The 25,240-nt window shown below is 38.8% G+C and overlaps 1 protein-coding gene across 1 annotated transcript in view; it reads left to right on the forward strand.

The window, feature by feature from the left end:
* LOC122788639 (VPS10 domain-containing receptor SorCS1-like) overlaps positions 1-25,240 on the forward strand; it is a 1,297,464-nt gene that overhangs the window by 509,958 nt on the left and 762,266 nt on the right. Inside the window, exons 10-11 of the mRNA XM_044055539.1 lie at positions 21,264-21,371; positions 22,943-23,060. Coding sequence (XP_043911474.1) covers positions 21,264-21,371; positions 22,943-23,060 — 226 coding nt within the window. The remainder of the gene's footprint in view (positions 1-21,263; positions 21,372-22,942; positions 23,061-25,240) is intronic.

Genomic DNA, 25,240 nt, shown 5'->3' on the forward strand with positions numbered 1-25,240 from the left:
TCCAGTGTAGGCATTGCTTACCGCCGCTCAAACAGGCATAATCCCACTTGCAGCCACATACCCCTGTGCTACTTCATTAACATGCCGGTATTATACATGCTTAAGTCAGATGTACATGTCAGGTATGACTGTTGATGAAGGTCAGTGTATGGTGAAGTGGGATTCCAGTTTAGCAGTTCTGGATAGGTTACACTCAGTTATGTGGGTTAGGTTTAGTTATGCCATACCTGTGATGTAGAGTAGATGTGAATAGTGAAGGTGTAGGTAGGTAGGTGGAGGAGGGGGACATTTTAACTTTATAGTAGGCTATTGGACTGATTGGTGGAGGAGCAGTGGTACAGGTTTGCAGGATGTTGGGATTTGTATGCGAGGCAGGACAGCAGGTGTCGGTGTCACTAGTTGGTGCTGGGGTATGGAGTGTTAGTTGGCGGGGTGGACTTCGCCAGGTGGTGGGCAGGTGGTGATCCAAGTGTGCTTGAGGTTTCCCTTCATGTGTTATTTACATGTGTCGTGTGAGACAGCTGAGGTGTCACCTACTTGTGACTGTGAACATTACTAGTAATGAAACAGGGGTCGATAGGTAAATGGTGTTATTGGGCCACACAGAGGAGCTGGTAGTAGGGGACATGTCCAGGGATGTGCAGGAAGGCTGACAGGAAGGTCCATAGCTGGCCATTTCATTTACAGTGACAGCTGTGTATATAACCTATATTTGGGGATAGGTTTGGACACTCACAACCCTGGGTGGGGGTGAGGACAGCAATCATACCTTGTCATGCCAATTACTTCGGCATGCATGCCTACAGTGGGGTGCTGCGACCATATGCTCTTTGGTGTCATTTAGTGGGTTTGCAACAACACATCTGGTTATACCGTCCTTTGCCATGTAAACTAGACTTTGCTGCAGTGGGACTCATACCGGGCATGGCTGCTCGTTAGGTGTCGCCTCTGCCCAATACACACTATTGCCTACATCCCTGGGTTGATTCACATAGAACCGCTCCAGCCAACACCTGCATGCCTAGGCCCATGATTTCATACCCATAGTTCAAGCCCTGCACCTCCTTTTCAGCACTCTTCCTTAGTCCGGGTGCAGGTCAGGTCTAAACATACCATGTCAGGTCTAAACATACCACTACACACTGCCCACTCTCCTCTTCTCGGAACCCATCACGTACGTTGTCTCGCCCCATGGGTCATCAGGCTTCCCCAACCTTGTAGTCCGGGAACATGCGTGGACTACCATAGGTTATCTGTGTAATGGCTGGAAACCCAAATATCCATAAAAGTTTTGGGTTGTCCCGCAAGGGAAATTCTTGTCTTTGTTACAAGATTACACTTGGCGGGTCTCTCCCACTGGTAGTATCCTGCCTGTGGTCTGGGAAGCAGTAGTTTGTTTACTTTTATTGTGTGTTTGTATGTTTCACCTGCCTAGCTTGTGGGGGTGATGCTACATGTTACACGTTTGTTGATTGGTCCCCTCACCCCCATTGGCACAGCCTGTGAACATATGTAATTCTTAACTGCTGTATCATATCCTAGCTGTATATCTGTGTATATTTACCCACACACATATATACATATATAAATATATCTGTATATGTATGTATGCATATATCTATATATATATATATATATATATATATATATATATATATATATATATATATATATATATATACACACATGGATATATATATATATATATATATATATATATATATATATAAAATGACATGTGGATGTATGGGTGTCTGCATATGTATATATCTATATGTGGGTATTTATATATATGTATGTCTATGTATGTATGCATTTGTACTACAGAGAGGGAGAGGTATATCTCCATGTGGTTATGGGTATATACACACACACACACACACACACACACACACCCCTCTACATATCCTGTCATGTTGCCTGTTATTGCTGGGTACTGTTTCATGTGCATACCGGCCAACCTTGTGTGCCATGTATGCTTTGCGATACCTACAACTAAATCCGTTAGTGTACACAGAGTCACACATGAAATCTATTGTTAGTACCAGGTAATCATTCATCCAATGCAGGACAGCCCAAACATTGGGTATAAAACTTTCATCTACACCAAAAATTACATAAGTACCCATGGCTATGTGCATGGACTACGGCATGTGCCACACCTAATATACTTGGGTCAAGACAACATAAGGGATGGGTCCCGAGGGGGTGTGTGTTGGGGGGGGCATTGTGTGGTGGTGTGGTAGCTATGGGCCAATAACCAGGGTTGGGATGGTGGCTGCATGTGTGTAGTGGGTGGGGGGAAGCGGAACTGTGGGTAATGAATGTATGGGCCGGGGATGGCCTTGGTTGAATGAGCCTGTACTGCTCGGACAGCCTAGTGGGTGGGGGAGAGGGGGATGTGATATCAACATGTGGAACATGTCCAGGGGCTAATTTAAATGCCTATTTCAAGGACACACATACATTACATTGAGCTTGGTAGTGTTTTGCAGGGTGGGCGTGTTTGTCTGGGTTGGGGGTATGCCAATCCATATGTGATGTATATTGTTTGGAGCCTGTCAAGGCCTTTCATGATGCATGTGGACACATATGTGTCTGTTAATCTACCATTGTTATCTACAGATGTGTGGTCATATATACCTCTGTGGGTGTATATATATTTGCTTACATATTTCTAAATATGTCCGTATATACCTATGGGGACATTTATCTGTGTACATATGTGTAACTTACTGTGTGTATGTGGACATATGGATGTTGACATATATGTGTAGTTGTCGGCATTTGCATGTATATCTGTTCATATATATATATATATATATATATATATATATATATATCTCTGGATATTTATATGTAAAGATATATATATATATATATATATATATATATATATATATATATATATATATATATATATATATGTGACTACATCCATAGATATGTTGTATCCATTTAGATAGTAATATATTTGCACACACACATCCATCTAGCTGTAGGTATACATTCTCTGTGCTGTTGCATGACTGGTCTGGATGATATGTTTCTGGAAACATCAAATTTATTTGTATTTCTCATAGCTTAGTGGTAAATCCCTTTGTCTATGGTGCACAGAGTCCTTGGTTTGAACCTTGCAGGAGCTGTTTATTTTGTTGGTGGTGCAGAACACCAGTGGTTGGATACTTAGTGATTAAGGCACTTTAAAGCAGTTGTAAGTGGGTGTGTGCCGGTTTGCATGGGTTTGCACGGAGGTAAGCACTGTCAATTTCTGGTTACAGTTTCTAGCACTCAGTTAGCTTCTACTTTGCTTAATCTGTGTAGATAATGTTAGCTTCTACTTTGCTTAGTCTGTGTAGATAATGCTTACCCCTGTGCAAATGCACCTAAACACGCTTACTTGTGCTTATATATGCTTACTACTGCTTATTTGTACTTAAACCTGCCTACTAGTGCCTTATTAATACAGTAGTCCAGTTCACATTTAAATGTTATTAGTAGGCTCTACAGCAAATATATGAGAAAAGAATGTTCCTATACAGATTTCACATGGAAAATGGTACGTGCTGCAGTGGGACTCGTACCGGGAATGATTGCTCGTTAGGCGGACACCCTTCCCACTATACTATTGCTGTGCTGCTTCAATTGCATATATCTTCCTTGTTATCCTTTTCAGCCTTTTAAGTTGCTTTAACTGTAGCTAAGCGATGGGCACACCCGCTCACCTACGGTTAGCTGTACTCTGACTTAAGATAAATATAACAGGTTTTCTTCAGTTTATTTCTATGTACTGTTGCTGTTGTCCACATGAGGGACTGTTTGTGGGGAAATGCTGACACCTATGCATGGCCTCACTCATTTATTTCCACTTTCTGCTGTTCTACTTTGCAGGGGAGTGTTTATTCTGAGAGCACTGCTCTCAGACACTCACCCTGCACTTGTACATGCTCCGTGTATGTCTAGGAGGTCATGCAGTGCGCCTTCATTATTATGCATGTCACGCTGCCATTCTGTTCCTAAGTGGCTGCTTCTGTGCAGGATTAGACTAGTCCTGCATGGAAGATTAGTAAATCTGGGGGGATAGCATCTTGTTTACAATCCTGTACAGCTTTTGATGCTAAAAGCAAATAATGTTTGTACTGAAGTAAAGTAGACCCATAAGGATATTATATTTTATCTAACTGTTTCTTCATTTGCCTAGAAAATAAAATTGGAGACTCTACATACCCTTGTGATAGCCTGGTCCAAGTATATTGCTGACTCTAATAAGTAAAGACAAACAAATGCTGACTATCAAGATTTATAGGGATAGAAAAGAAAGCAAGGAAAATATTTATCACTGAGAAGGTGGCATTTGGAGGGATAGAACTCAATATAATTGTAGGACTGGGAACAACTGGGAATGTTGGTACTACTACTACTGCACTCACTGCACGTAAACGTTGTACAGCTCTATATGTACTTTTTCCTAGTTTCATAACTGGTAAAAATAGGAGTATTACAAGGACTGCACATTGGGATAATGACACCTTGTTGTAATAAGGCAGAAATAACAGGTTTAGTTTCTCTTCTGCTTCTACAGGCAAAGAATACGGAACTATCATAGGCAGGTACTCACAGGGTTGTGCACCCTATATGAGCAGACATCATTATCATGGGTAGTCCAGAGCTGCAGAGCATTTCTTACTAGCTCGTCTGCTATTAGAAAAGCAAAAAGGGCATCTTCATTTAAACAGTATTTGTATGTAAGCCTAAAGTTTCATTAGTAATATTTAAAAATACACCATTAGGTGTGCAATAAACAGTACATCTAAATTTACATGGTAAATATCTTCCTTACTATTTCCCACAATAAAAGTATGCTGTTCTTTTAATGGACCAGTTTGAACAGCAACATGTTCAGTTTCACAATAGTCTATAGGAACTCCTGACACACCCATACCACAAATCATGTGTTTAGAAAGTGGAAGGTTTTTGGTATTAACCGAAGTAATACATTTTAAAGAATTGCTTATTACACTCAGATCTACACCCCCAGCTTGAAAAAGAAGCACTTGACTGTGATAAGCTGATCTTAACATTTGAGAGCTAAGCTTATTACAGTTAGATCCACACACAACCCCTGCCTCTTCCATTCAAAAGAGAGAAAAAAATTACCATTCCTTCTAATGGCAAACTAATCCAGTAGCCAGATGCATGACATGTCCCATCTTCCTGCCCCAGCCATTCAGGTTATAGATCTCTGCTCTGTCCCCAATCCTCCTTCTGCTCCTTACATCTATATATATATATATATATATATATATATATATATATATATATATATATATATATATAAAATGCTTTTAAACTGTAGCACACTGATTACTACAAATGTAGCAAAACATTTGCTACAGTTTAAACCCTCCCTGCATGGAGCACTATGGTGCTCATGTCTTGTTAAGAAAAAAATACAAATGTGGCAAACAGTTAGACCACACACAGAGTGCTGCAGCACTCTGGTTTCACCGCAAATGAAATATACTGAAGAGAAAGGGTTTTAAAGGATGGCTGATTATGCCCCTAACCCTTTGAACCTGGAGCAGTTACTCCTCTCGCCCCACCCTAGCTATGCTTCTGCTGGAGGATTGCTATCATATTGCTGTGATGTTTGATTATTTGGCAAAGTTAGTTGTTGTCCAATGAGTGGGAAGTCATTTCAAGAATGACTTATTTCGCCACAATGAAAACAGGTATTTCATCACAGTGCATCCTGTGAGGCATATGATAAATCAGGTTGAAATCAATACATCAGACCATCACTTCAATGAATGGCATTTCATAAGAAATGTCGTTCATCTAATTGCCCTCATGTGGGGGGCTGTACTCCCTCTGATAATTATATATATATATATATATATATATATATATATATATATATATATATATCAACTCCGAGATCGCACTACAGTGAGGAAAGGGCAAATTTCCCAATCCTTACTGTACCACAATCTCAGTGTAAACAGTTCAATAAATAGCATTTTCAATTTAATTGCACTCACTAAAAATGTGGTTCGCTGAACTGATTTTTCAATGACCTGACAGGGACACAATAAATCGGGGATAAGAATTTTGCTGATACTGTCCTAGGGGTTGCTAAAAAAACTGGGCTTTACCTCTTCCCTCACGATTTCTCTTCCCCTTACTCACCCTCTGAAATTGGTATTGAACTGCTGAAGTTGAATAGCAGCTAACTTTCTTGAATGCCTAAACTTGGCCAATTCAAGCAAATTTGTGTCATCTTTTTTTTGTATAGCTAGATACAAGCCCTCTACAAAAGCCGCTGACACAACTTCTGTAGTCTGCAGATGTCTAGAGAAGGCTGCAAATGCATCTAAGTTACAAATATGAATCAGTATATTCATTTTCTCTATGTTTGTTCCATAGCTTTGATTCTTGCCCAGTTAGGGAAGGAAGACACAATGTAATAATGGCTTTTTAAAAGTTATTTCTAGAAGCTAGCACCTAGGTTAGTTTTTTTCCTAAAAATATCAGGAAGTATAGAGGATTTTAGTATGGCTGTCAAGTCTTCAGTGGTTCCTTTTTCTTTATATTTTGATTAGAGCTGCTTTCACTTCTGAGAAGGCTGTCCCAAGAACCCAATCTACTTGTTGTCAACTTAGAGAGGGGTGTTTCAAGTCCTTCGACTTAGGGTATCTCTGGCCCTTTAACAAGGATTCTGTGTTCTTGTATATTGATTTAAACATCACCATTACACAATTATACAGAAGCAGATTGATAAATAATGATTGAACAGACATTCACTTTCATCTTTTCACCCAATCTTTCCACTCACATACAATCAAAACTAGTGAAGAAAGTGTTAATAAATCATAACTGTAGAAACGCTATACTCTTGCTGAGATTATAAAGTGCACATTGTCAGATCAGAAATTTGCCTGATAGAAAACCTGTCTCTTTAAAGTCCCAGTAGCTGTCTCTAACGCAAATGCACAGAAACAGCTCAGAAAACTGAGTCACGGCACCAAGCTGTTAAGGCACCAAATAACTTTCACACAAGACAGTTCACAATAGAATAACAATCTCCTTTATTGCACAGAACAACATGTACATGGGAGACTAGGCAATCAAAATCCTGTCTCCCCAAATTAGAGTAATTAGAAATTTTACACATTCTTTTCATTAAAAGCAAAATTATTGTAATAATTATAAAACTGTCATGGCTTATTAGAAATCAGCACTACAACATTCATTTTGATAACTAAGATTTCAAAACTGCTTATTTATGACATTCCATATGATGCACAAATTCCAAATTCCATGATAGAACATTCTGCTTAGAACAGATCTTATACTTTTTCTAGGTCTCTTCTAGGTCAATGGATGTTCTTGTCCCTCTGCAGTCCTCCTTTATTTGACCCATCATGAAATTCAGAGCCCTATTAGTATGATCTTGTCAAAGCGGCATGTACAACATAAAAGACTGCAAATATTCCTAAGTAAAAGAAATACACTTAATTTGACATCACTTTAGCTACCAAAAAATGTTTAAATCTCTTTCACCTCTGTTCTGCCTCAAACAGGCTCTTCCAAGGTTACCTTTGCTTAGTGACTCATAATGTGGATGTCTTTATGATTCATGACATTCGCCATCTTTACAAAATAAACAGTTGAACAAACATCTAATACAAATATCTAATTCTCTATTTTAAGACAACATGTTTCTTACCCATTGCCTTCCCCACCTTTGGAATAAACTTCTTCTGCCCAGCAAAAAAAATACTTCCACGTCTACTTTCAAAGCCAGCCTCAGAAATTGGATGGTTAATCTCAAACTCATGTCTTGTATTAGTGTGAGCAATATTTTGTCCAAAATGAATTAGTCTACTCATATCATTAAAATGCACAATGTCACTAAGCTTCTCAACTAGAGCCCCTCTGTCTGTCATTGAACAGCTGTTTGCTGCTCAAAACATTATCACTATTGCATCTTGTTATAGCAGTTAGATAAGAGTGAGAAGGTGAGTGTTGCATTTTTCTGACTTTCTCTCCCTTCAACAAAATTGTATGAAATTAAAGTTTGTATCTGTTTAGCTTGAAGGAACTGTTATGTTTTCCCACATTAAGAATGTGATTGTTTGGGACAGCAGTCTTTCATGATTTTAGATGTTTGGCATTCAAATGCCCATGTCTATTAAACAAGAAGATGACTTCTGAGGACTGTTGTTATTTGGTTTTGGCAATACTATTTACTGTTACACACCACTTTATAACATACTATACGTGTTTGTGTAGTCTATATATGAGAATATTTATATTCCTTTCATTTCAGAGACAATATAAAGTACCCATTATTCAAAATATGCTGACAAGTATTACATTCTGCACATCTAATCTTGCTATGTGATAATGCCCTTTGTTTTATCTGAAAATTTTTGCACACAAGTTGATATTTCCGCTGCATCATTATTATGCATACAAATGGAGATCATCTCCTAATTTTCAGCAAAATTATTATCATTTCTAAAATGTCCCAGTGTATTATTAATATGAAAAGTATTCATATAGTTTTTGATAGCACAGTCATTTTTGCTCAAATTAATGTATGCATTAATAACGATTTTACTTCAATCTGTTTGCAATACAGCTGTAGTATTCCATTGTGTGAATACATGATCAATATACTCAAAATGCTTGTTATACGGATAGCCTCTAGTTCCAAAACTGTTTTATCATTTTTTCTGTCAAACTGACAGATTGCTACCTCAGGTGTTTGTTGAAAAATTGGGCTGATGGTATTGAGTATATCTATGGACGTGGTACATAGTTGACAACATCATAAGCACCTGTGATTCGTTTCAAGTATTCCAGCTGATTCCTTTCATACATTGTTTTACTGAACATTGCTTTGCTAGGTATAATGGATTTTTCTAGTACCATACCACCCACTAGAAGAAAAAGACCAAGGCTATAATTGCTTCATCCCTTTCATAGGATCATAGGAGGTTACTAGGCTAATGGCCCTGGGGCTTTTACAAGCCAAGTCAAGAGTTTATCATATCATAAAGGTTGCACTTGAAGAGGGTCAGCAAGTTACTCTGTTTGATGTGTATGGGAAGTCTCTTCCCAAGACGAGGCTGCCTTTGGGAGACCAACATGTCTCTCCAGCAGGTTGTGTTGATGTCGCATATTAAATTCAGGCCTTTTGAGTGAGTAAAGTGCAAGGAGTTAGACTTATGGATATGGAGCATCTCTAGTAGGGCAGGGTCCAAGATTACCTTGTAGGTGAGACACACATCACCTCTGAGCAATTTATGATACCTGAGTAGACTGATTTGAGCCTGTCCACATAGGACAGGTGTTGAAGGCCATGGATTTTCCTTGTGAGGTATTTCTGTGGCCTTTCCAGTTATTGCAGATGTTTAGAGAGGTACATATCAAACGGGGCATTATACTAAATTATTGGTGTAATGAGGGAGGAGTATAGAGAGGTAATAATATCCTCTGTTTGAGCCTGTTTCTGCCTGAACTGATTTCTGAACCTGGATCACTGGCTAGACAAATGGACCTCAGTCCTCTTGCAGTGTGCCAGCACCACCTCCTTACTTGAATTCCTAGACTCAAAATAATTTTGTTAGGTCAGTTATATATCTTAATTTTATCATACTTTTACTTTATTGCTTCTTATGACAGAGCTATGTATAATTCAATCTCCATTTTTACTCCATTTATTCAAAACTAAAATATCAGTACTGATTTATTTTTGGTTTTAATGTAAACTGTTCAACAACTTTCATTTCATTGTCTTTGATCATTAGACTCTGTTTTTATTTATTTAATCTATTCATCTACTTTAGCACATAAAATTCATCAGGACATATACAGCTGATAGCACTCAGTCTTCACTAAAACAATAAATAATGAAAACAGATAAGAGCTTTCACGTTTGTACCCAACGCTTCTTCAGATCATAATTATTAAAGACTAAGTGCTATCAGCTATGTTGGTCCTGTTGAATTTTATGTACTGGGTCATTATTTATGCAGTTTTGGCCTTTATCAGTTGTTGCAACTGGTTTTTACTATTAGTCATCTACTTTAGGACAATTGATCTTTACAGTATATGGGTAGAGTAAAGAATCATGCTGTCTCAAGCCTACCAGCAGACACAGCCAGAAACTTCAAACAATTATATATCCCAAGTTGTGGTTATTGGATCAAATTCTTAGGTTGATAAGTTCATAGGTGGGTACTAGGCTATTGGCCCAAGGGCCTAAGTAAGCCTAGCCAACAAGGTTCCCTGGCTTACACCACCCAAGAAAGTTATTTTCCTGTGCCCCTGTTGAGCTTAGCCACAGAAGTGATCCCCAGAGTGTATTTCCTATTTCCCATCCACTTATCAAGATTTTTCTTGAAAAGTGCTAATGAGGAACTTTGCTTGACATAGATGGGTAGCTTGTTCCAGAGTATGGGAAGTCTCTGGGACAGGAATCTATCCCTCCAGCATGTCCTGTTTATTGTGGTGACAAGGTTTAGGTCCCTAGAGCATGCAGCTCAGAGCGATTGGGATTTATTTAGGTGTAGCATGTCCAACAGCTTTGGGTATGACGTAGTTTTATATGTTAGGCAGAAATCACCTCGGAGTAGGTGATATGCTACGGAGTAAAGCTGGAGTTTTTTGAAATGGTCAGTGTCGGGCATCTGTTTGAGGCCAGTAATCCTCTTTGTGAGGTACTTCTGTGGCCTTTACAGCTGCTGCAAATGTCTTGTGATGTACATTCCAAAAGGGGCGTTGTACTCTATAATGGGTCTAATGAGTGTCGAGTAGAGGGGAACAATGACCTCTTTTTTCCTAGAGGAGAACCCTTTTGTGATGAGGTGTGCTATGTAGAAGGATTTTCTAACTACTGTGGTGCTGTGATGATCAAAGGAGAGACTACTATCCATCTTGGTCCCCAGGTCTCTTATCACACATTCAGCATTAAGTAGACTGCTGCCTATGTGGTAGCTCATGGGTACAAAGTTTTTACCAAAGGGGATGACAATGCATTTTTGGCACTGAGCTTGAGGCCATGGCTCTGACACCAGGCATCTGTCTCAGTGATGCCCTTCTGTAGGATGTTCACATCATTTGGGGACTCAACTATGGCTCCTAGTTTGCAGTCATCTGCAAACTTCGTTAGCCAAAGGCCTTCTATGTTAGCCTGTACTTTAGAGAAGTAGATACCAAACAGGAGAGGTCCCATAACTGAACCCTGTGGTACTCCACTTGTCACTGGTTTGAAGTCAGATTTGGAGTCTACAACTTTTACAGTGTGGGTTCTGTCAGTGAGCTAATTGGCAACCCATCTTGTGACATAGGGATTTATACCTAGTTTAGTGAGTTTAGCTATAACTCCAGAATGGGGGATGGTGTCGAAAGCCTTGGCGAGGTCAAGATAGGCTGGGTGAACCACCTTACCCTCATCTACAGCTTTGGTGACTGCCTCAAAGAAGTCGATCAGGTTCAGGAGGCATGATCTGCTTTTCACAAACCCAAATTGGGTGGGGTCCAGAGTGTGGAGATTACCAATGTCTTTGTTTATGAGTTCCATGATGATACATTCCATGGCCTTACAGACCAGGCTTGTCAGGCTAATAGGGCGATAGTTCCCGGGATGAGTGGTGGCTCGCCCTTTGTGGAGTTGGATAACTGTTGGTGTGCGCCAATTAGTGGGCACAAATCCTGATGTGAGACTATGGTTGAATATAGTGTTTAGGTGGAGAGCAAGTTCATTCTGAAGTCCCATGGATGCTGTGTTTTTTGCTTTAGAGAGTGCAGCCTTTACCTGCGTAGTTGTTATTACAGGGACTCTGCATTCTTCCTGTATAGATATGGGCCATTTAGGGGGTAAGAGAGGGGTAAAGTTAGCACTGAACCTATCTGCCAGGAAGTTAGCAATATCAGTTGGCTCTGTAATTTTCATGCCGTTGTGTTGTAACTCACAGCAGATCTGAGTGTTGCCATTGAGATTGGTTTGGTTTTGGTTTTGATCCATCCTTTGGTTTAGATTCTTGACATAGCTATAGAATGCTTTGTGGTTGTCCCTAGAATCAGTGGTGATTTTGCTTTCGTTGGTAGCTTTGGAGGATCATATAGGGGATCCAAGCTTCTTATTGAGGCTTACCAGGGAACTCCTCCACTCATGGGATTTTACTCTTTTGCAACAGCTTCTTACTTCTGTTATAGAGTTTGCTTATGGCAGGGGACCACCAGATTGGCTTCTTTTTTTTGGAGGATAGTGTCTTGATTCTGTTTGGGATAGCATGATCCATGCACTCGTGTAAGTGCTTATAGAGTGCATCTGTGTAGGATTCAGCAGTCGTAACTGTATTGTCCATCTGCATGGGTGTCATGAAGTTTGCCACTTCTGTCTTAAGAAACATGAAGTTGGCTTTGGAGAAATTTTGGAGAGATTTCCTTAATGGGGGGTGGGGGTGGGATGTGGATGTCTGCGGTCAGATCTGACCAACGAGGAGTTGACTTCAGGTGTGGAACACCGATCACTCATGTTGGTAATGACTAGGTCTAGGATATTGTTGCCCCTGGTGGGGGTATGAATAAGTTGATCCAAGGCATTAGAATTTATGAATTCCAGAAAGTGTTAAGTGAAGGAGTTGGTACATGAGTAGTTTTCCCAGTTAATGGTGGGGTAGTTGAAATCGCCCATTATTAGGGTGTTTGGTTGAACCCTAATATTTTCCAGTATATCAAAAAAAGAGGAGTGGGAATCCTGGGGCATGTGGGGGATCTGTACCAAGCTACAGTTTGGATTGCAGTTTTGCCCAGAGTTAGTTGCAATTGGATAACCTTGGATGCATTACACTGAGCAACTAGCATGGAGGTGTGGATATCCTTAATGAATATGGACACACCTCACCCTTTGATGTTCCAGTCCAGGTTAGGTGGCTGAAAAATGTGGTATGAGTTATAGCCTGGTAATGCAGGGGTGCTCTCTGGAGCCTTGAACCAGGTCTCAGTCACCGCACAGATATCAATGTTCTCCATTTTATGGAGTGCCTCAAGGGAGTGCATTTTGAGCTTTAGACTTCTAGCATTGAGTAGCATTACCCTCAGTTTTTGCTTGCCTGTTCCTGTTATGGTGGTGAATTTGTCATTTGAACCTTGCCTAAAAAGGCACTATAGGGGTAGCAAGAGCCTTATCCAGTATCCGAAATCCCAGGGGTGACAGGTGCAGGCCATCTCTGGCAAAACATTGTGGTCTGTCGACCATGTTGTCCCAAGCAGACATGTACTGTATCCTCTTAGAATGACACCAGATGCTTAGTCAATTGTTGAAGTCAATCATTATGTCCTTGTACTGCGGTATCATTCTGGGCAATGGCAGGATGCTACTCAGGGCTAGGGTCATACCTGCCTAAGCTACAAGATCAGAGAGCTCTTCCATGTCTCTTTTCATGTAGTCCAGGGAGGTACATCTCAGGTCATTCACACCAACATGGACAATGACAGAGTCATATTTGTACTTGTTGTGGAGTCACCTGAGTACATGGGTTATGTAGCGGATCCTGGCACCTAACAGGCAGCTGACAGTAACCTTCTCCTTGTTTAGCCTGGTGAGTGGGACATCAGTGTGCCTGACAATAGTGTCACCTATGACTAGTGTGTTGGGTACGTTGTTCTGCCTTATGGGTTGTGGTTGATTGGCGCACTGAGTCTGTGGGCTATGTGTCATTTGGGTTGTTGCTTGTGTTTCTGCTTTGGATGTCTCTGTTGCTTGAGCAGGTATTGGTGAAAATGAACTTGGGCATGTCCACTGAGGTTCTTAAATATGTAAGATGTTACTGTGGAATTAAATGGAATGTGCTAGAACAATTGTAGGAATTCTCAATGCACTTCAGAGATGAAACACATAACAATTCTTTAAAACAATCAAAATTCGAACAAAATTACTAGGCTCATGACCATAAGGGCATTTTAAGCCTTGCTATGCATCCCAAATCTCTGACAAGTTCTGATACCCTTGATAAGTGTAATTATGGGCCTGGGAGATGAACCATTTACAGGTTACCTGTGTCCATTAGAGATGTAGGTGCCAAACCAGGGATGAATTTCCAGTTTCCCTTCTAATTTATCAAGCTGCACTTGAATTGGGTTAGGGAGGAACTCTGCTTCACATGGATGGGGGAGCCTGTTCCATAGAAGGGATAGTCTTTGGGATACATGCCTATCTCTCCAGCAGGTCCTATTTGTATCACAGGCAAGGTTTAAGTCTTTAGAATGGGTAATTCTGGTGCTGTTTTTTTGTGGATATAAAGGAGCTCCATCAGAGTGGGGTCTGACAATGCTCTGTATGCCTGACATAGATCTCCACTCAAAAGCCTGTAGGAGACAGAATACAGGGACTAAGCCTTGAAGTCATCCACAAAGGACATTTTACTTACGCCCTGCATTCTATTAGTGAGGAACCTCTGTGGACGTTCCAGTTGTTGGCTATGTCTGGTTAGGTACATACCAAAGGAGGCTTTGTATCCAGTGACAGGTCTGATGAATGTCGAATACAAGTGGAACAATGACTTCCTTGAACTTAGATGCCATACCTTTGTTTATAAGTTGTGCAATGTAAAATGATTTCCTCACCACTGTAGACACATGATGGTCAAAGGCTAGATTACTATCTATCTGTGTCCCTAAGTCCCTGATTAATGGGTCAACTTAAGGGATGTGTTGTCACTATGATATTTACCAGGGATGGATGACATCTGAAGGGATACTGTTATGCATTTTGTAGCATTTAGTTTTAGTCCATGGCTCTGACATCAGTTGTTTCTCTGTGTCAGCCCCTCCTGGAGAACTTTTGTGTCAGTGTGAGATTCAATGACAGCTCCTAATTTGCAATCATCTGCAAATTTAGTCAGCCAGAGACCACTGACATTGACCTTGACTTCTGAGGAATAAAGGCCAAAAATGAGCAGATCAGAGACTGATCCTTGGGGTGTATATTAGAGCAAGGAAACGGCATTCCAGTGAATGCCATTTCACTGACATTTGTAGACCAAAATCTAAAAATAGTGATGGCTGAGGTCAGTGTTTTTTTCCCAGGGAAAAAAAACGCTTGGCCTGAGATGTGACATTCTCATTTACTCCACTGTAGTGCGGTCTCAGACTTGGTATATTTAGTTAGGGGGGTGTGGGAGGCACAGCCCCCCACATTGGGGGGGGGTGCGGGAGGTGAAGCCCCTCAGTTAGCTATGTTTTAAATTGTGTATATGTGTTTTTGGTGCTAGTGATTTCTTTCCCAGGGAAAGAAATCACTGTTTTGAACATTTGTGGTTTAGTTCGGTTGGTGTTTGTGTGTCACTGAAGAGGCGTTCGATGTAATGTCTCATTGAGCATTTAATATAGACCTGATCCTTGAGGGACTTCACTTGTGACTGGCCTCTTTGTAGAGGTGGACTCCCCAATTCTAACTTCCTGGGTCCTGTCTGTCAGCCAGTTGGCTAACCAATGGGTGACATATGGGTTTGTACCTAAAGTCTTGAGTTTTCAGCAATGCCTGCATGGGGTAATGTGTCAAACGTCGTGGCCAGGTCAAGGTAGGCAGTGTGAGTGATTTGCCCCTCATCCATTGCTTTGGTGACCTTCTCAAAGAAGTCCACCAGATTGAGTAAGCATGATCTGCCCTTGACAAAACCAAATTGGGTTGGGTTCAGTGTCTGTAGGTTTACAATATCTCTACTGATCATCTCCGTGATACTTCTTTCCATGGCTTTACATATAAGACTAGTGAGTCTGTAGTTTTCAGGGTCTGTAGATGGCCCACCTTTGTGCAGAGGGATGACTGTTGCCTTTTTCCATTCATGAGGCATGAAGCCTGTTTGAAGGCCTCAGTTAAACAGTAATTCCAGAGGCCCTGATAGGTCATGTTTCATGCTATTTAGAAGGCATCCTTGGATATTGTTTGAGCCCATTGATGTAGTGTTGTTTGTCTTAGGGAGAGCATTAAGGATCTGTTCTCTAGTGATAGTAGGGGGAGTTATATTTGATGATATTTCCTATGGGAAGGTTGAGGGGGAGAGTGGGGTAAAGTTGGAACTGACTATATCAGCCAGAAGTTGCTATATCTTCAGGCTCAGTATAGGTGACTCCATTTACAATGAGCTCTGCACATAATTGTTTATTGCCTTTGAGGTTGATCACATAGTTGAAAAATGCTTGTGGTTGTCCTTGGCCTGGAAAGCCAGACTTACCTCAAGTTTGGCTTTGGTAGACTTTATTTGTCCTGTGCATTGTTTGTTTAGTTTGATGAGAGTGCTTTTTATCCTGCTGGGTTCTGCACCTCCTAATTTTTGCCATAATTTTCTTTGTCCTGTTATACAACCTATTGATTTTGTTATTTCTCCAGGGTGGCTTGTTTTTTGAGTTAGTTCTGTACTTTTTCCTGGGTGTGCAGAATTCTCCCAGATTAGTGATGACCAGATCCAGTATGGTTGCACCCCTGGTTGGTGTATTGACTATCTGGTCCAGGGAGTTTGTGTTAACAACATCCAGTAATCTCTATGCATGTACATTTGGTGTCATATAGGATTCCCAGTTAGTAGAGGGGTAATTAAAGTCACCCATAAATATGGTATTGGGTTGGATGGTAAGTGTTTCTAATAAGTTTAAATATATAGTATGGGTTTCCTGAGTGATTGGGGGGGGGGGGGAGGCAGGACCTATAGCTTGCAAGGAAGTGGTATTGTATTTCGACTATGGTGATTTGAACATGGAACAGCTCAAGTGCATTGTCTTGTCTGACCAGCGTTGAAGTATTTTTATCTTTGATGTAAATAGAGACACCTCCACCTTTAGTCCCTTCCTGTGAAGTAGCTGTCCTAAATGTGTGGAAGGCATTATAACCTTGCACTGTTGGTGTGCTTTCCTCAGCTTTAAACCATGTCTCAGTGACCACACAGATGTCAGCATTCTCTAGGGTAAAGAGATCTTCTAGGGAGTGGAGTTTTTTTGTTTAGACTCCTAGCACTGAGCAGTAAAACCTTTAGATTTTCTTGGTTTTCATTGGCTATGCCAGAAGTACTTTCCATTTGGCATTGCCTAAAAAAGGCACTATTGGGGAAGACAAGCTAATATTTGAAAACCTGGATGGGAGAAGTACAGACCATCCCTGGTAAAGCGTCATGGTCTGTTGACTATCTCCTTCCATACTGACAAATATTGCACCCCTTTAGAATGACACCAGAAACTAAGCCAGTTATTACAGTCAATCATCTTTTGTTCTTATTGTGGCATCATCCTTGGAGAAGGTAAAATGCTGCTTAATGTTAGGCTTATACCAGCCTGAGTCACATATTCCGAGAGCTCCATGATGTCTCTCTTCATATAGTCTAGGGAGCTACATCTTAGGTCTTTTACTCCCACATGGACTATATCTGAGTCATATTGATAATTGTGGTTCAGTGACCTGAGTGCATGTGGAATGTGGCAGATCCTAGCCCCTGATAAGTAACTGACCATGACCTTCTCCATACTAAGCCTGGTGTGAGGGACATCAGTGTGTCTCATGATGGAGTCTCCAATGACTAGAATGTGGGATTGTGTGGTGGTTTGCCTTATGGGCTTAGAGGTAGTGGCAACATGAGATGTAGCTCTATGTGTTGCTGTAGGTTGTGTGTTGAATGAGTGCATTTGGGGCTGCTGAGGATATCTGTTATGTGTACTTCATCTAGGAGATCTTTGTGGTTTATAAAGGTTACATTTAAGTGTCTCAGCATATGTGAGTTGATATGTCTACTTTGAATTGTGCACGATGGGTGCAGCGTGTGTACTATTGACAACCTTATTGAAATTAGGAGTACTTTTATGTGAGAGCTTTACCTCCAGTGACATTCTGTAAATACTTCTGTCACATACCATATCAGTTTGTTTGAGAATTAACTGCTCATATCCACCAAGCCGGTAACGGAGACAGTAGGAAAGTTTATATTCATGGCCACAGATCCTTTTTTATTGATTAGACACTTGGAGTGAGAATATCAATGACAGTCAGGAGTATCCAGTTTGCAACTATGGGGACAGTGCTTGTCACTGCAAATAAGTTGTACTATGTGCAACTAGTTATTGAAGAAATTTCAGTTGTGCTTTTACAGGAAAAATGTCACTCAAGGTGTCTGAATCTGTGCAGAGCACTGCCAAATACTTGAGGGGAAACTAGTACGTAAACCCTGAAAATTTAAGGATGAAGGATTTAGGCAGATATTCTGAAGTTAGAAACAAATCAAGCAGTACCTACTGAAAACAAAGAATTAGCTTGTCAAGAATGATGAAAAGATAGGACTTTCAAGATTGGCTACTGCCTGGCTACAACTAACGCTAGTCTCACCAAAGCTTCACTATGTTGGGATACAATACTCCTTTGCTTCGTCTCTCACCAGAAGCAAAATGTTAGCACCAATCCCAAGATGAGAAGCAGGCCATAGCCTGTTTGTGATCCAGAGTGTCGTCCCAGATGATGCAAGGGTCGGTAGGCTTGTAGCCAGGTCTATATTACGATGTCAAAAGACGAGTTTACCGAGCATGTCTTAATCGACACAAAAATATCACCCTTTTCAAATGCCAAATGGCCGCTTTAGCAAATTTTTTCTAGGGGAAAAAAAATCACTTGACCATACACAAACAAACCAAACTTTCAAACCCTACATAGTGGTGGGCTTCACCCCCACACCTCCAATTAAATATACCAACTCCGAGATCGCACTAACATGGGGAAAAGGGAAAATCCATGATGGTGGCTGAGCAATTTTCTTTTCCTGGGAAAAAATTTGCTGAAACGGCCATTCAGCATTTCAAAAGGTCGATATTTACATGTCAGTAAAGACATGTTGGGTGAACTCGTCTTTCAACATTGTAATATAGACCCTTGTAGACTTTTCCTGGTAGATGCCTTGAATAGCAACCAGACCAGTCAGGAACGATAAACACAGATGCTCACTCACCAACCAGAAACATTCAGGAATCACTTCACTCTGCTCCTTCTCTCACCAGGACCAGAATATAAGCACAGATTCAAAGATGTCACCTATAAAGCAGTTATTAGGCTTTCTGGTGATCAACAGTCTCCAGGAAATAATTTCCATGTAGTCCTTCTCTCGCCAGGAGAAAACAGAAGTACTAATTCTAAGATGACTATGGAGAGGCAGAATGTGAGATCTCCAATAACTGGTGGTCTTATAATAGATGTTTAAAGATAAGATGAAAAAAAATGGTTTATCCTAAATGCTGCAGTGTGCACTGAGCAGTTAGATATGAAAGTTGGTAACTAAAGTTTCATCTGTCTATGTGGAGAGCAACTATTTTTAAAAGAGAAAGATAGTTGAAAGGGGGTGGGCACTTTTGTATTCTGGTACTATGGAATAGAGTGGGATGGCCAATAAATTTAAATAGTTGAAAGGGAGGGATTTCACAAAATGGTAATTCTGTGCTTATTCAAACCAGCCAGTCAAAGGAGACTGGGAAGGAGATATACGGTCAAATTAACATAAGGGGCGGGCAACTAGAAAGACAGTGGTGTTTAAGAATGTAACAGGGTGGGAGAGTGGGGAAAAAAATTCTGTCTGACTCACCAGAAATACCGCCGTGGTCTCTTTTCAAGTTTTAATATGCAATTAAAAGCAGAATACAAGTAAAACACAGTGTAAAGAAAACAAATCACAGTATACAAAACTGAAAAATGCAATAAAGTAATAGAAAGTACAAGAAATCAAAAGCAAACTAAGCTTTCTGTAACAGCAAGCTGTGGCAGAGTCTGGGTGAGCTTTTTCCAGTAAAGCTTGTTTAAAAATTAAAGGGTATCCAAGGGCAAATCTTTGCAAATACTGTATGTTTTTATCAGTATCAGTTTATTTTATTTTTATAAGGACCTTTATTTTATTCACCTTCTCAAATGTGTGATAAATTCAAGAACAGTTTTTGATATGTAGAACTAAAGAGTGTAACTCAGATTTTATCAGGCAAATTAATATTTCCGTTCTAATAGCATCAAGTTTACAATTAAATTATTACTGCTGTTATAGCAAAACTTATGCCCAGTCTAATGTCAAACATTTTATCTAATATACACTGTTTGTTAGAAAGTGGTTTAACCTCAATGTTACTCCCCAGAAGACTGTGAGACTGAGACATATGGTAGAAGTTTACATTTAGATTTACCAATATCTATATAAATATATATATATATATATATATATATATATATGGTTTCCTATGAAACCATCGAAGTAACATTACAGCGACTCTCGGAACATCGAGACTACTACATCGAAAGCTGGAATCAGTGAAAACGAAAACCGTCGAGTTCCAAAATATCGAATCTGAAAAGGAAACACGCCTATTTCTGTGTCATGGTAATACATGTTCCGTAAACTCGATGTTCTGTAACTCGACGGTTTTTGTTTTCGCTGATTCCAGCTTTCGATGTAGTAGTCTCGATGTTCCGAGAGTCGCTGTAATGTTACTTCGACGGTTTCATAGGAAACCATATATATATATATATATATATATATATATTTGTTACATTATGTTTTCTGTATAGTATGGTGCAGTACATATAATTGCATCAAAATAAGTAAGTCATGTGGCTAGCTAACCCGAATATCATTTTCAGCCATGAATAAAATATATGCATAACTGAAAAAAATAATATGAGCTCTTGATTTTCAGTCATTGTATTAAGAAGGACAAAGTCATACTTGTTCCCCTGAAGATCATGTGTTGTAATCACAATCATTCCAGTAAATTTATTTTTTTGTCTCGTGCAGCTAAAATTTAATAATTGAAAATGCATTTTGTAATTTTTCCTCAGTGGCAGCTGTAACAAATAATTATAATCAGATAAACATACTACGTAAAATAATGTGCCCCTGATTAAGAAAATTAAGCAAAGTCTAGCTCTCAAATAAGATGATTTATAGGAAAAATGACACGTTGTGCATTGATAAAATACCCCATACTTTTGAAATTGGGTATAGAGAGGTTACTAGCATATCAGTTGCAACTCATTAAGTACATGTTAACATAGTTATTTTTTAAAGTAATTTGTTTTAAAATACAATAAATGATTTAAGTTGTACAACTTGCTCTTGTAATCTTTTTTTATAATTTTATCCATGTGTTTCTGCGTGAGATGTTTATATATATATATATATATATATATATATATATATATATATATATATATATATATTATTTTTTTTTCTGATAATTAGGATCAGCTTTGATGAAGGGATGTCCTGGCACAAATATATTTTTACATCATTACCTCTGATAGTTGATGGAATTCTGGGAGAACCGGGAGGCGAGACACTTATTATGACGTAAGTATAGTTGTTATATGTAAAAATCTTGTTATAATCAATGGGTTTTGAGAACATAATCACATGCTAAGATTATCTCTACTCTTCTGTTTATCATTAGTAGTACTAGCAGTGGTAGAACTAGTAATGTTTAATAATTTATTTATTAACTTATTGACATTTGCCTGCCAGGAAAGTCCAACTGGATAATTTTAACCTTTTTCATCATTAGCTCAGGGAGAAAAGCTTCACAATTAAAAGAACAATAAATATGTATACATAGATGAAAACTGACATAATTCAGTATACTGTAAATACATAGATTGATATAAATATTAATAGGCGTATGACATGGAGTATCACTTAAACAAGAAAATGCAAGAATAGCATGCAGCATTAAAATGTGTTGACACATTATAAGGATGAAAGTTTATTACTCACTCATAAAGCAAAGTAGCTGTAGTAGTGATGGAAGTGGTACAGTTTTGGCCTGTCTATATTTGTCACCTCTGCCTTTTCTTTATTTATTTGGACACTATGTATATTATGCATTATTGATAATGTATCATATAACAAACAGAAGACACAGAAAATACATTTTAAACATAATCATTTTTATATACATTCACTTTAGACATACACAGTTAAGATGATTTAAAAAAGTATAGCAAGAAAGATCCACAAAATACATTGTTTTGTGCTGTAATTTTCACACACATCTAAGGACAAAAAACAACACAGATATTTATTGTTTACATAATGTGCATGCTTGCAAAGTTTGTGTAATTACATTCTTTATGTCAGTTACAGGCATGGAAAAAGCACAATTTGTAGTGGATCGGCACTTCTTTAACATTTATACTACATGTCAGCAACATAAAAAGTAAATTAAAAGCACATTGTTCAGCAAATTACATTTTTGTTGGAGCTATAGCAGAATCCCAAAACATTTCAAAATAGTATTAATGATTGCAAATTTAATTCCTTATCTAGTTAATGGCTAATATAGCAATAACCCATGCCTGGGTGTGGGTAATGCGGGATTTACCTATGGTTGGCGTGGTTCGCCCTCGGGACCAAACAAAGACAACAATGGGTAAATCCCACATTACCCACACCCAGAAGTGGGTTATTGCTATTATACTATGACATTATTTAAGAAAAGAAATAATTACTTTTCTTAAATAATGGCATTGTATAATGCCTCTTTGCTGCCCTTCTGCAGCTGGCTAGTATCCGCGGCAGTTCTGATGTACTGCGCATGCCTACGCAGTACATTAGAGCTGTGGCCAAAAGCAACGGAGAAAGCAAGATCTCCATTGCTTTTTACTATTTTGCTATGTTAAATGGGTTTAACATACCGAGACAGCTTTAAAATAAGCAATGGAGATGTCCGTTGCTTATTTTAAAGCTGTCTCGCTATGTTAAACCCATTTAACATAGCGAAACAGTAAAAAGCAATGGAGATCTTGCTTTCTCTGTTGCTTTTTTTTTTAAACCTGTCTTGCTATGTTAAATGAGTTTAGGTCCATTATGCATATTGTACAGGAATCTTTTTAACTATAGTATGTCATTCTTTTTATATTTTACAGAGTTTTTGGACACTTCAGTTATCGGTCTGAGTGGCAGCTGGTTAAGGTAGACTACAGGTCTATTTTCAAGAAGAAATGTGTGGAAGGAGATTACCAAACCTGGCAGCTCCATAATCAGGTAAATGTTTAGTAAAAACTGATAAAGCTGAAAACTGTAAGTAGCTCTAAAAGGAATACATTACGATACAAAAACTGCCAATGACATGGGTCTGTTCTTTAGCTGAAAACAATGTCAGTGACTCAACAGCATATTCATCTTTGTAGATGGAAGATCAGAAGGATGTCAGTTCTGTTCCCACATTAGGTAGTTCATTTATCCAGTGTTGACACTGCAGTGCAACAAAAGGTGAGAGGGGAGTGATGTACTCTTGATATGACATCCTCCAGATTGGATATTAAACTGATGCCACATCTGCCAGAATCAGTGGTAGGTCATCTAGATATAAGTGATCTCTTGACACTTAAAAAAAGTTGGATGGCTTCAGATGGGACATTAAACTGAAGCCCCATCTATCAAAGTTGGTGGCAGGTAAGGTAGATATAAACTATCTCATGACAGTTATTAAATAAATAGGATTGCACTTATTATAAAAATAACTGAGTGTTTTATTAAAATCATAACTTAAATTTCATTCCAGAGTTTAAAGTAAATTGAATTCAAATCACAGTTTCAGTAGCTTCAAATTATAGCAAGTGTCCATAGTATTACAATTTAGAAAAAACAAAAACATGCACAAATGTGTTAACATTTTATTTCATTTGTTTGCAGTCACATAAAGCCATTTTCCGATCTGCTTCACCCCATTCTTGTCTCTCATAGTTTATTATATAAAGCTGCCATCTGATTAGTTGCCATATGAAGATACTTTGGAGCCTTCCATAGGAAACCAGTACAAAACTTTAGTTTGAGGTACACAGCAAGGGAAGGAACAGGAAACTCCACCAGCTCTGACACAGTCAATGTTGTTGAGTGATAGGCCAGTGAGTTCCCATATGAAAGAGTAATGGATGACAATGGATGAAACTGAAGAGAATATGGCACAGGAAGATGCTGTGGAACTTTTTATAGAATGCCTGCAGGAAGTGGAGAACAAAGAATGTGCCCCCAGTTTAGAAAAAAATGATTTAAGAGAAGAGTTGCTTGATTTAATAGAGATGGACAGACATATTAAGAGCAATGAAAGAAATAGACAACAGAAACGCAATAAAACTCCAAAAGTTAGAAGTTTGATAAAACAAATGAATAATTAGGATTGTTCACAGCGATCCATGTAATATAATAGAAGTAAATACGGCATATCATTGTGTAGATAAGTTTCCACAAAAGCACAGGGCAGTAAGGGAAATGAAGGACAGAAGTCAAATGCCATCCTGGAAGTATCAAATAAAGAAAATGATAAAGCAATCAGAACAAGAGGTGTCACTGTTAAAAGAGTATAGAGGGAACAGATCAACAAAAATAGTCAGAAAGGTAGATGTGATAAAATCAATACTCAGTATCAAAACAGATCAGGATCTATAGTGCACAATCACAAATAATAAACTAAAAATATCAGCACAGGCAGAAAAACTTTAAAGATATGCAGATAAATATAAAGGGAAAAGTACAAAATAATCAATTTGTTGATGATCCAAAAAGGTATCATAGAGAACTGGAAAATGGGGCAAAAGGATTTGAAACACCACCAAAAAAGAAGAAATAGATGCAGTTTGGAGAAATAGCTGTGAAGATCCTGTGGAATATAACAAAAATGCTAAATGGATAGAAGAAGTAAAAGAAAGTATAAGAAGGTCACATATACAGGATATGAAATGGGATTGAAGTAACAGCCATAAATTGAAACTAAGTTAAGAAAAGCTCGTAAATCTAAAAACCCATGCTCAGATGCAGTACCGAACTTCTGGCTGAAAGTATTAACAACTTTACATGAAGATTTAGCCATGAGTAAGAACTGTATGTATATGTACCCAGGACAGACACCAACCTGGTTAACAAAAGGAAAAACAATTTTTCTACTGAAGAGCAAACGTGCAAATTATCTTAAAAACTATAGACCAAATAACTTGCCTTTCGACAACATATAAACTATACACTGGAATTGATGCTGACAGAGTTTATAGTCACTTAGAAAAAAAACTTAATCATGGCAATAGAACAAAAGGGTAATAAAAGAAAATCATATGGAAGAAACGATCATTCGTTGTTAAATAAAGTCATAATGGAGGACTGTAAAAGGGAAGAATTTGAGTAAGGCATGGATAGACTACAAAAAAGCATTTGACAGTATCCCACATTCA

The sequence above is a fragment of the Protopterus annectens genome, chromosome 14.part0 (assembly GCF_019279795.1).
Source record: "Protopterus annectens isolate FY-2018-M chromosome 14.part0, PAN1.0, whole genome shotgun sequence".
Classification (NCBI taxonomy): Eukaryota; Metazoa; Chordata; order Ceratodontiformes; family Protopteridae; genus Protopterus; species Protopterus annectens.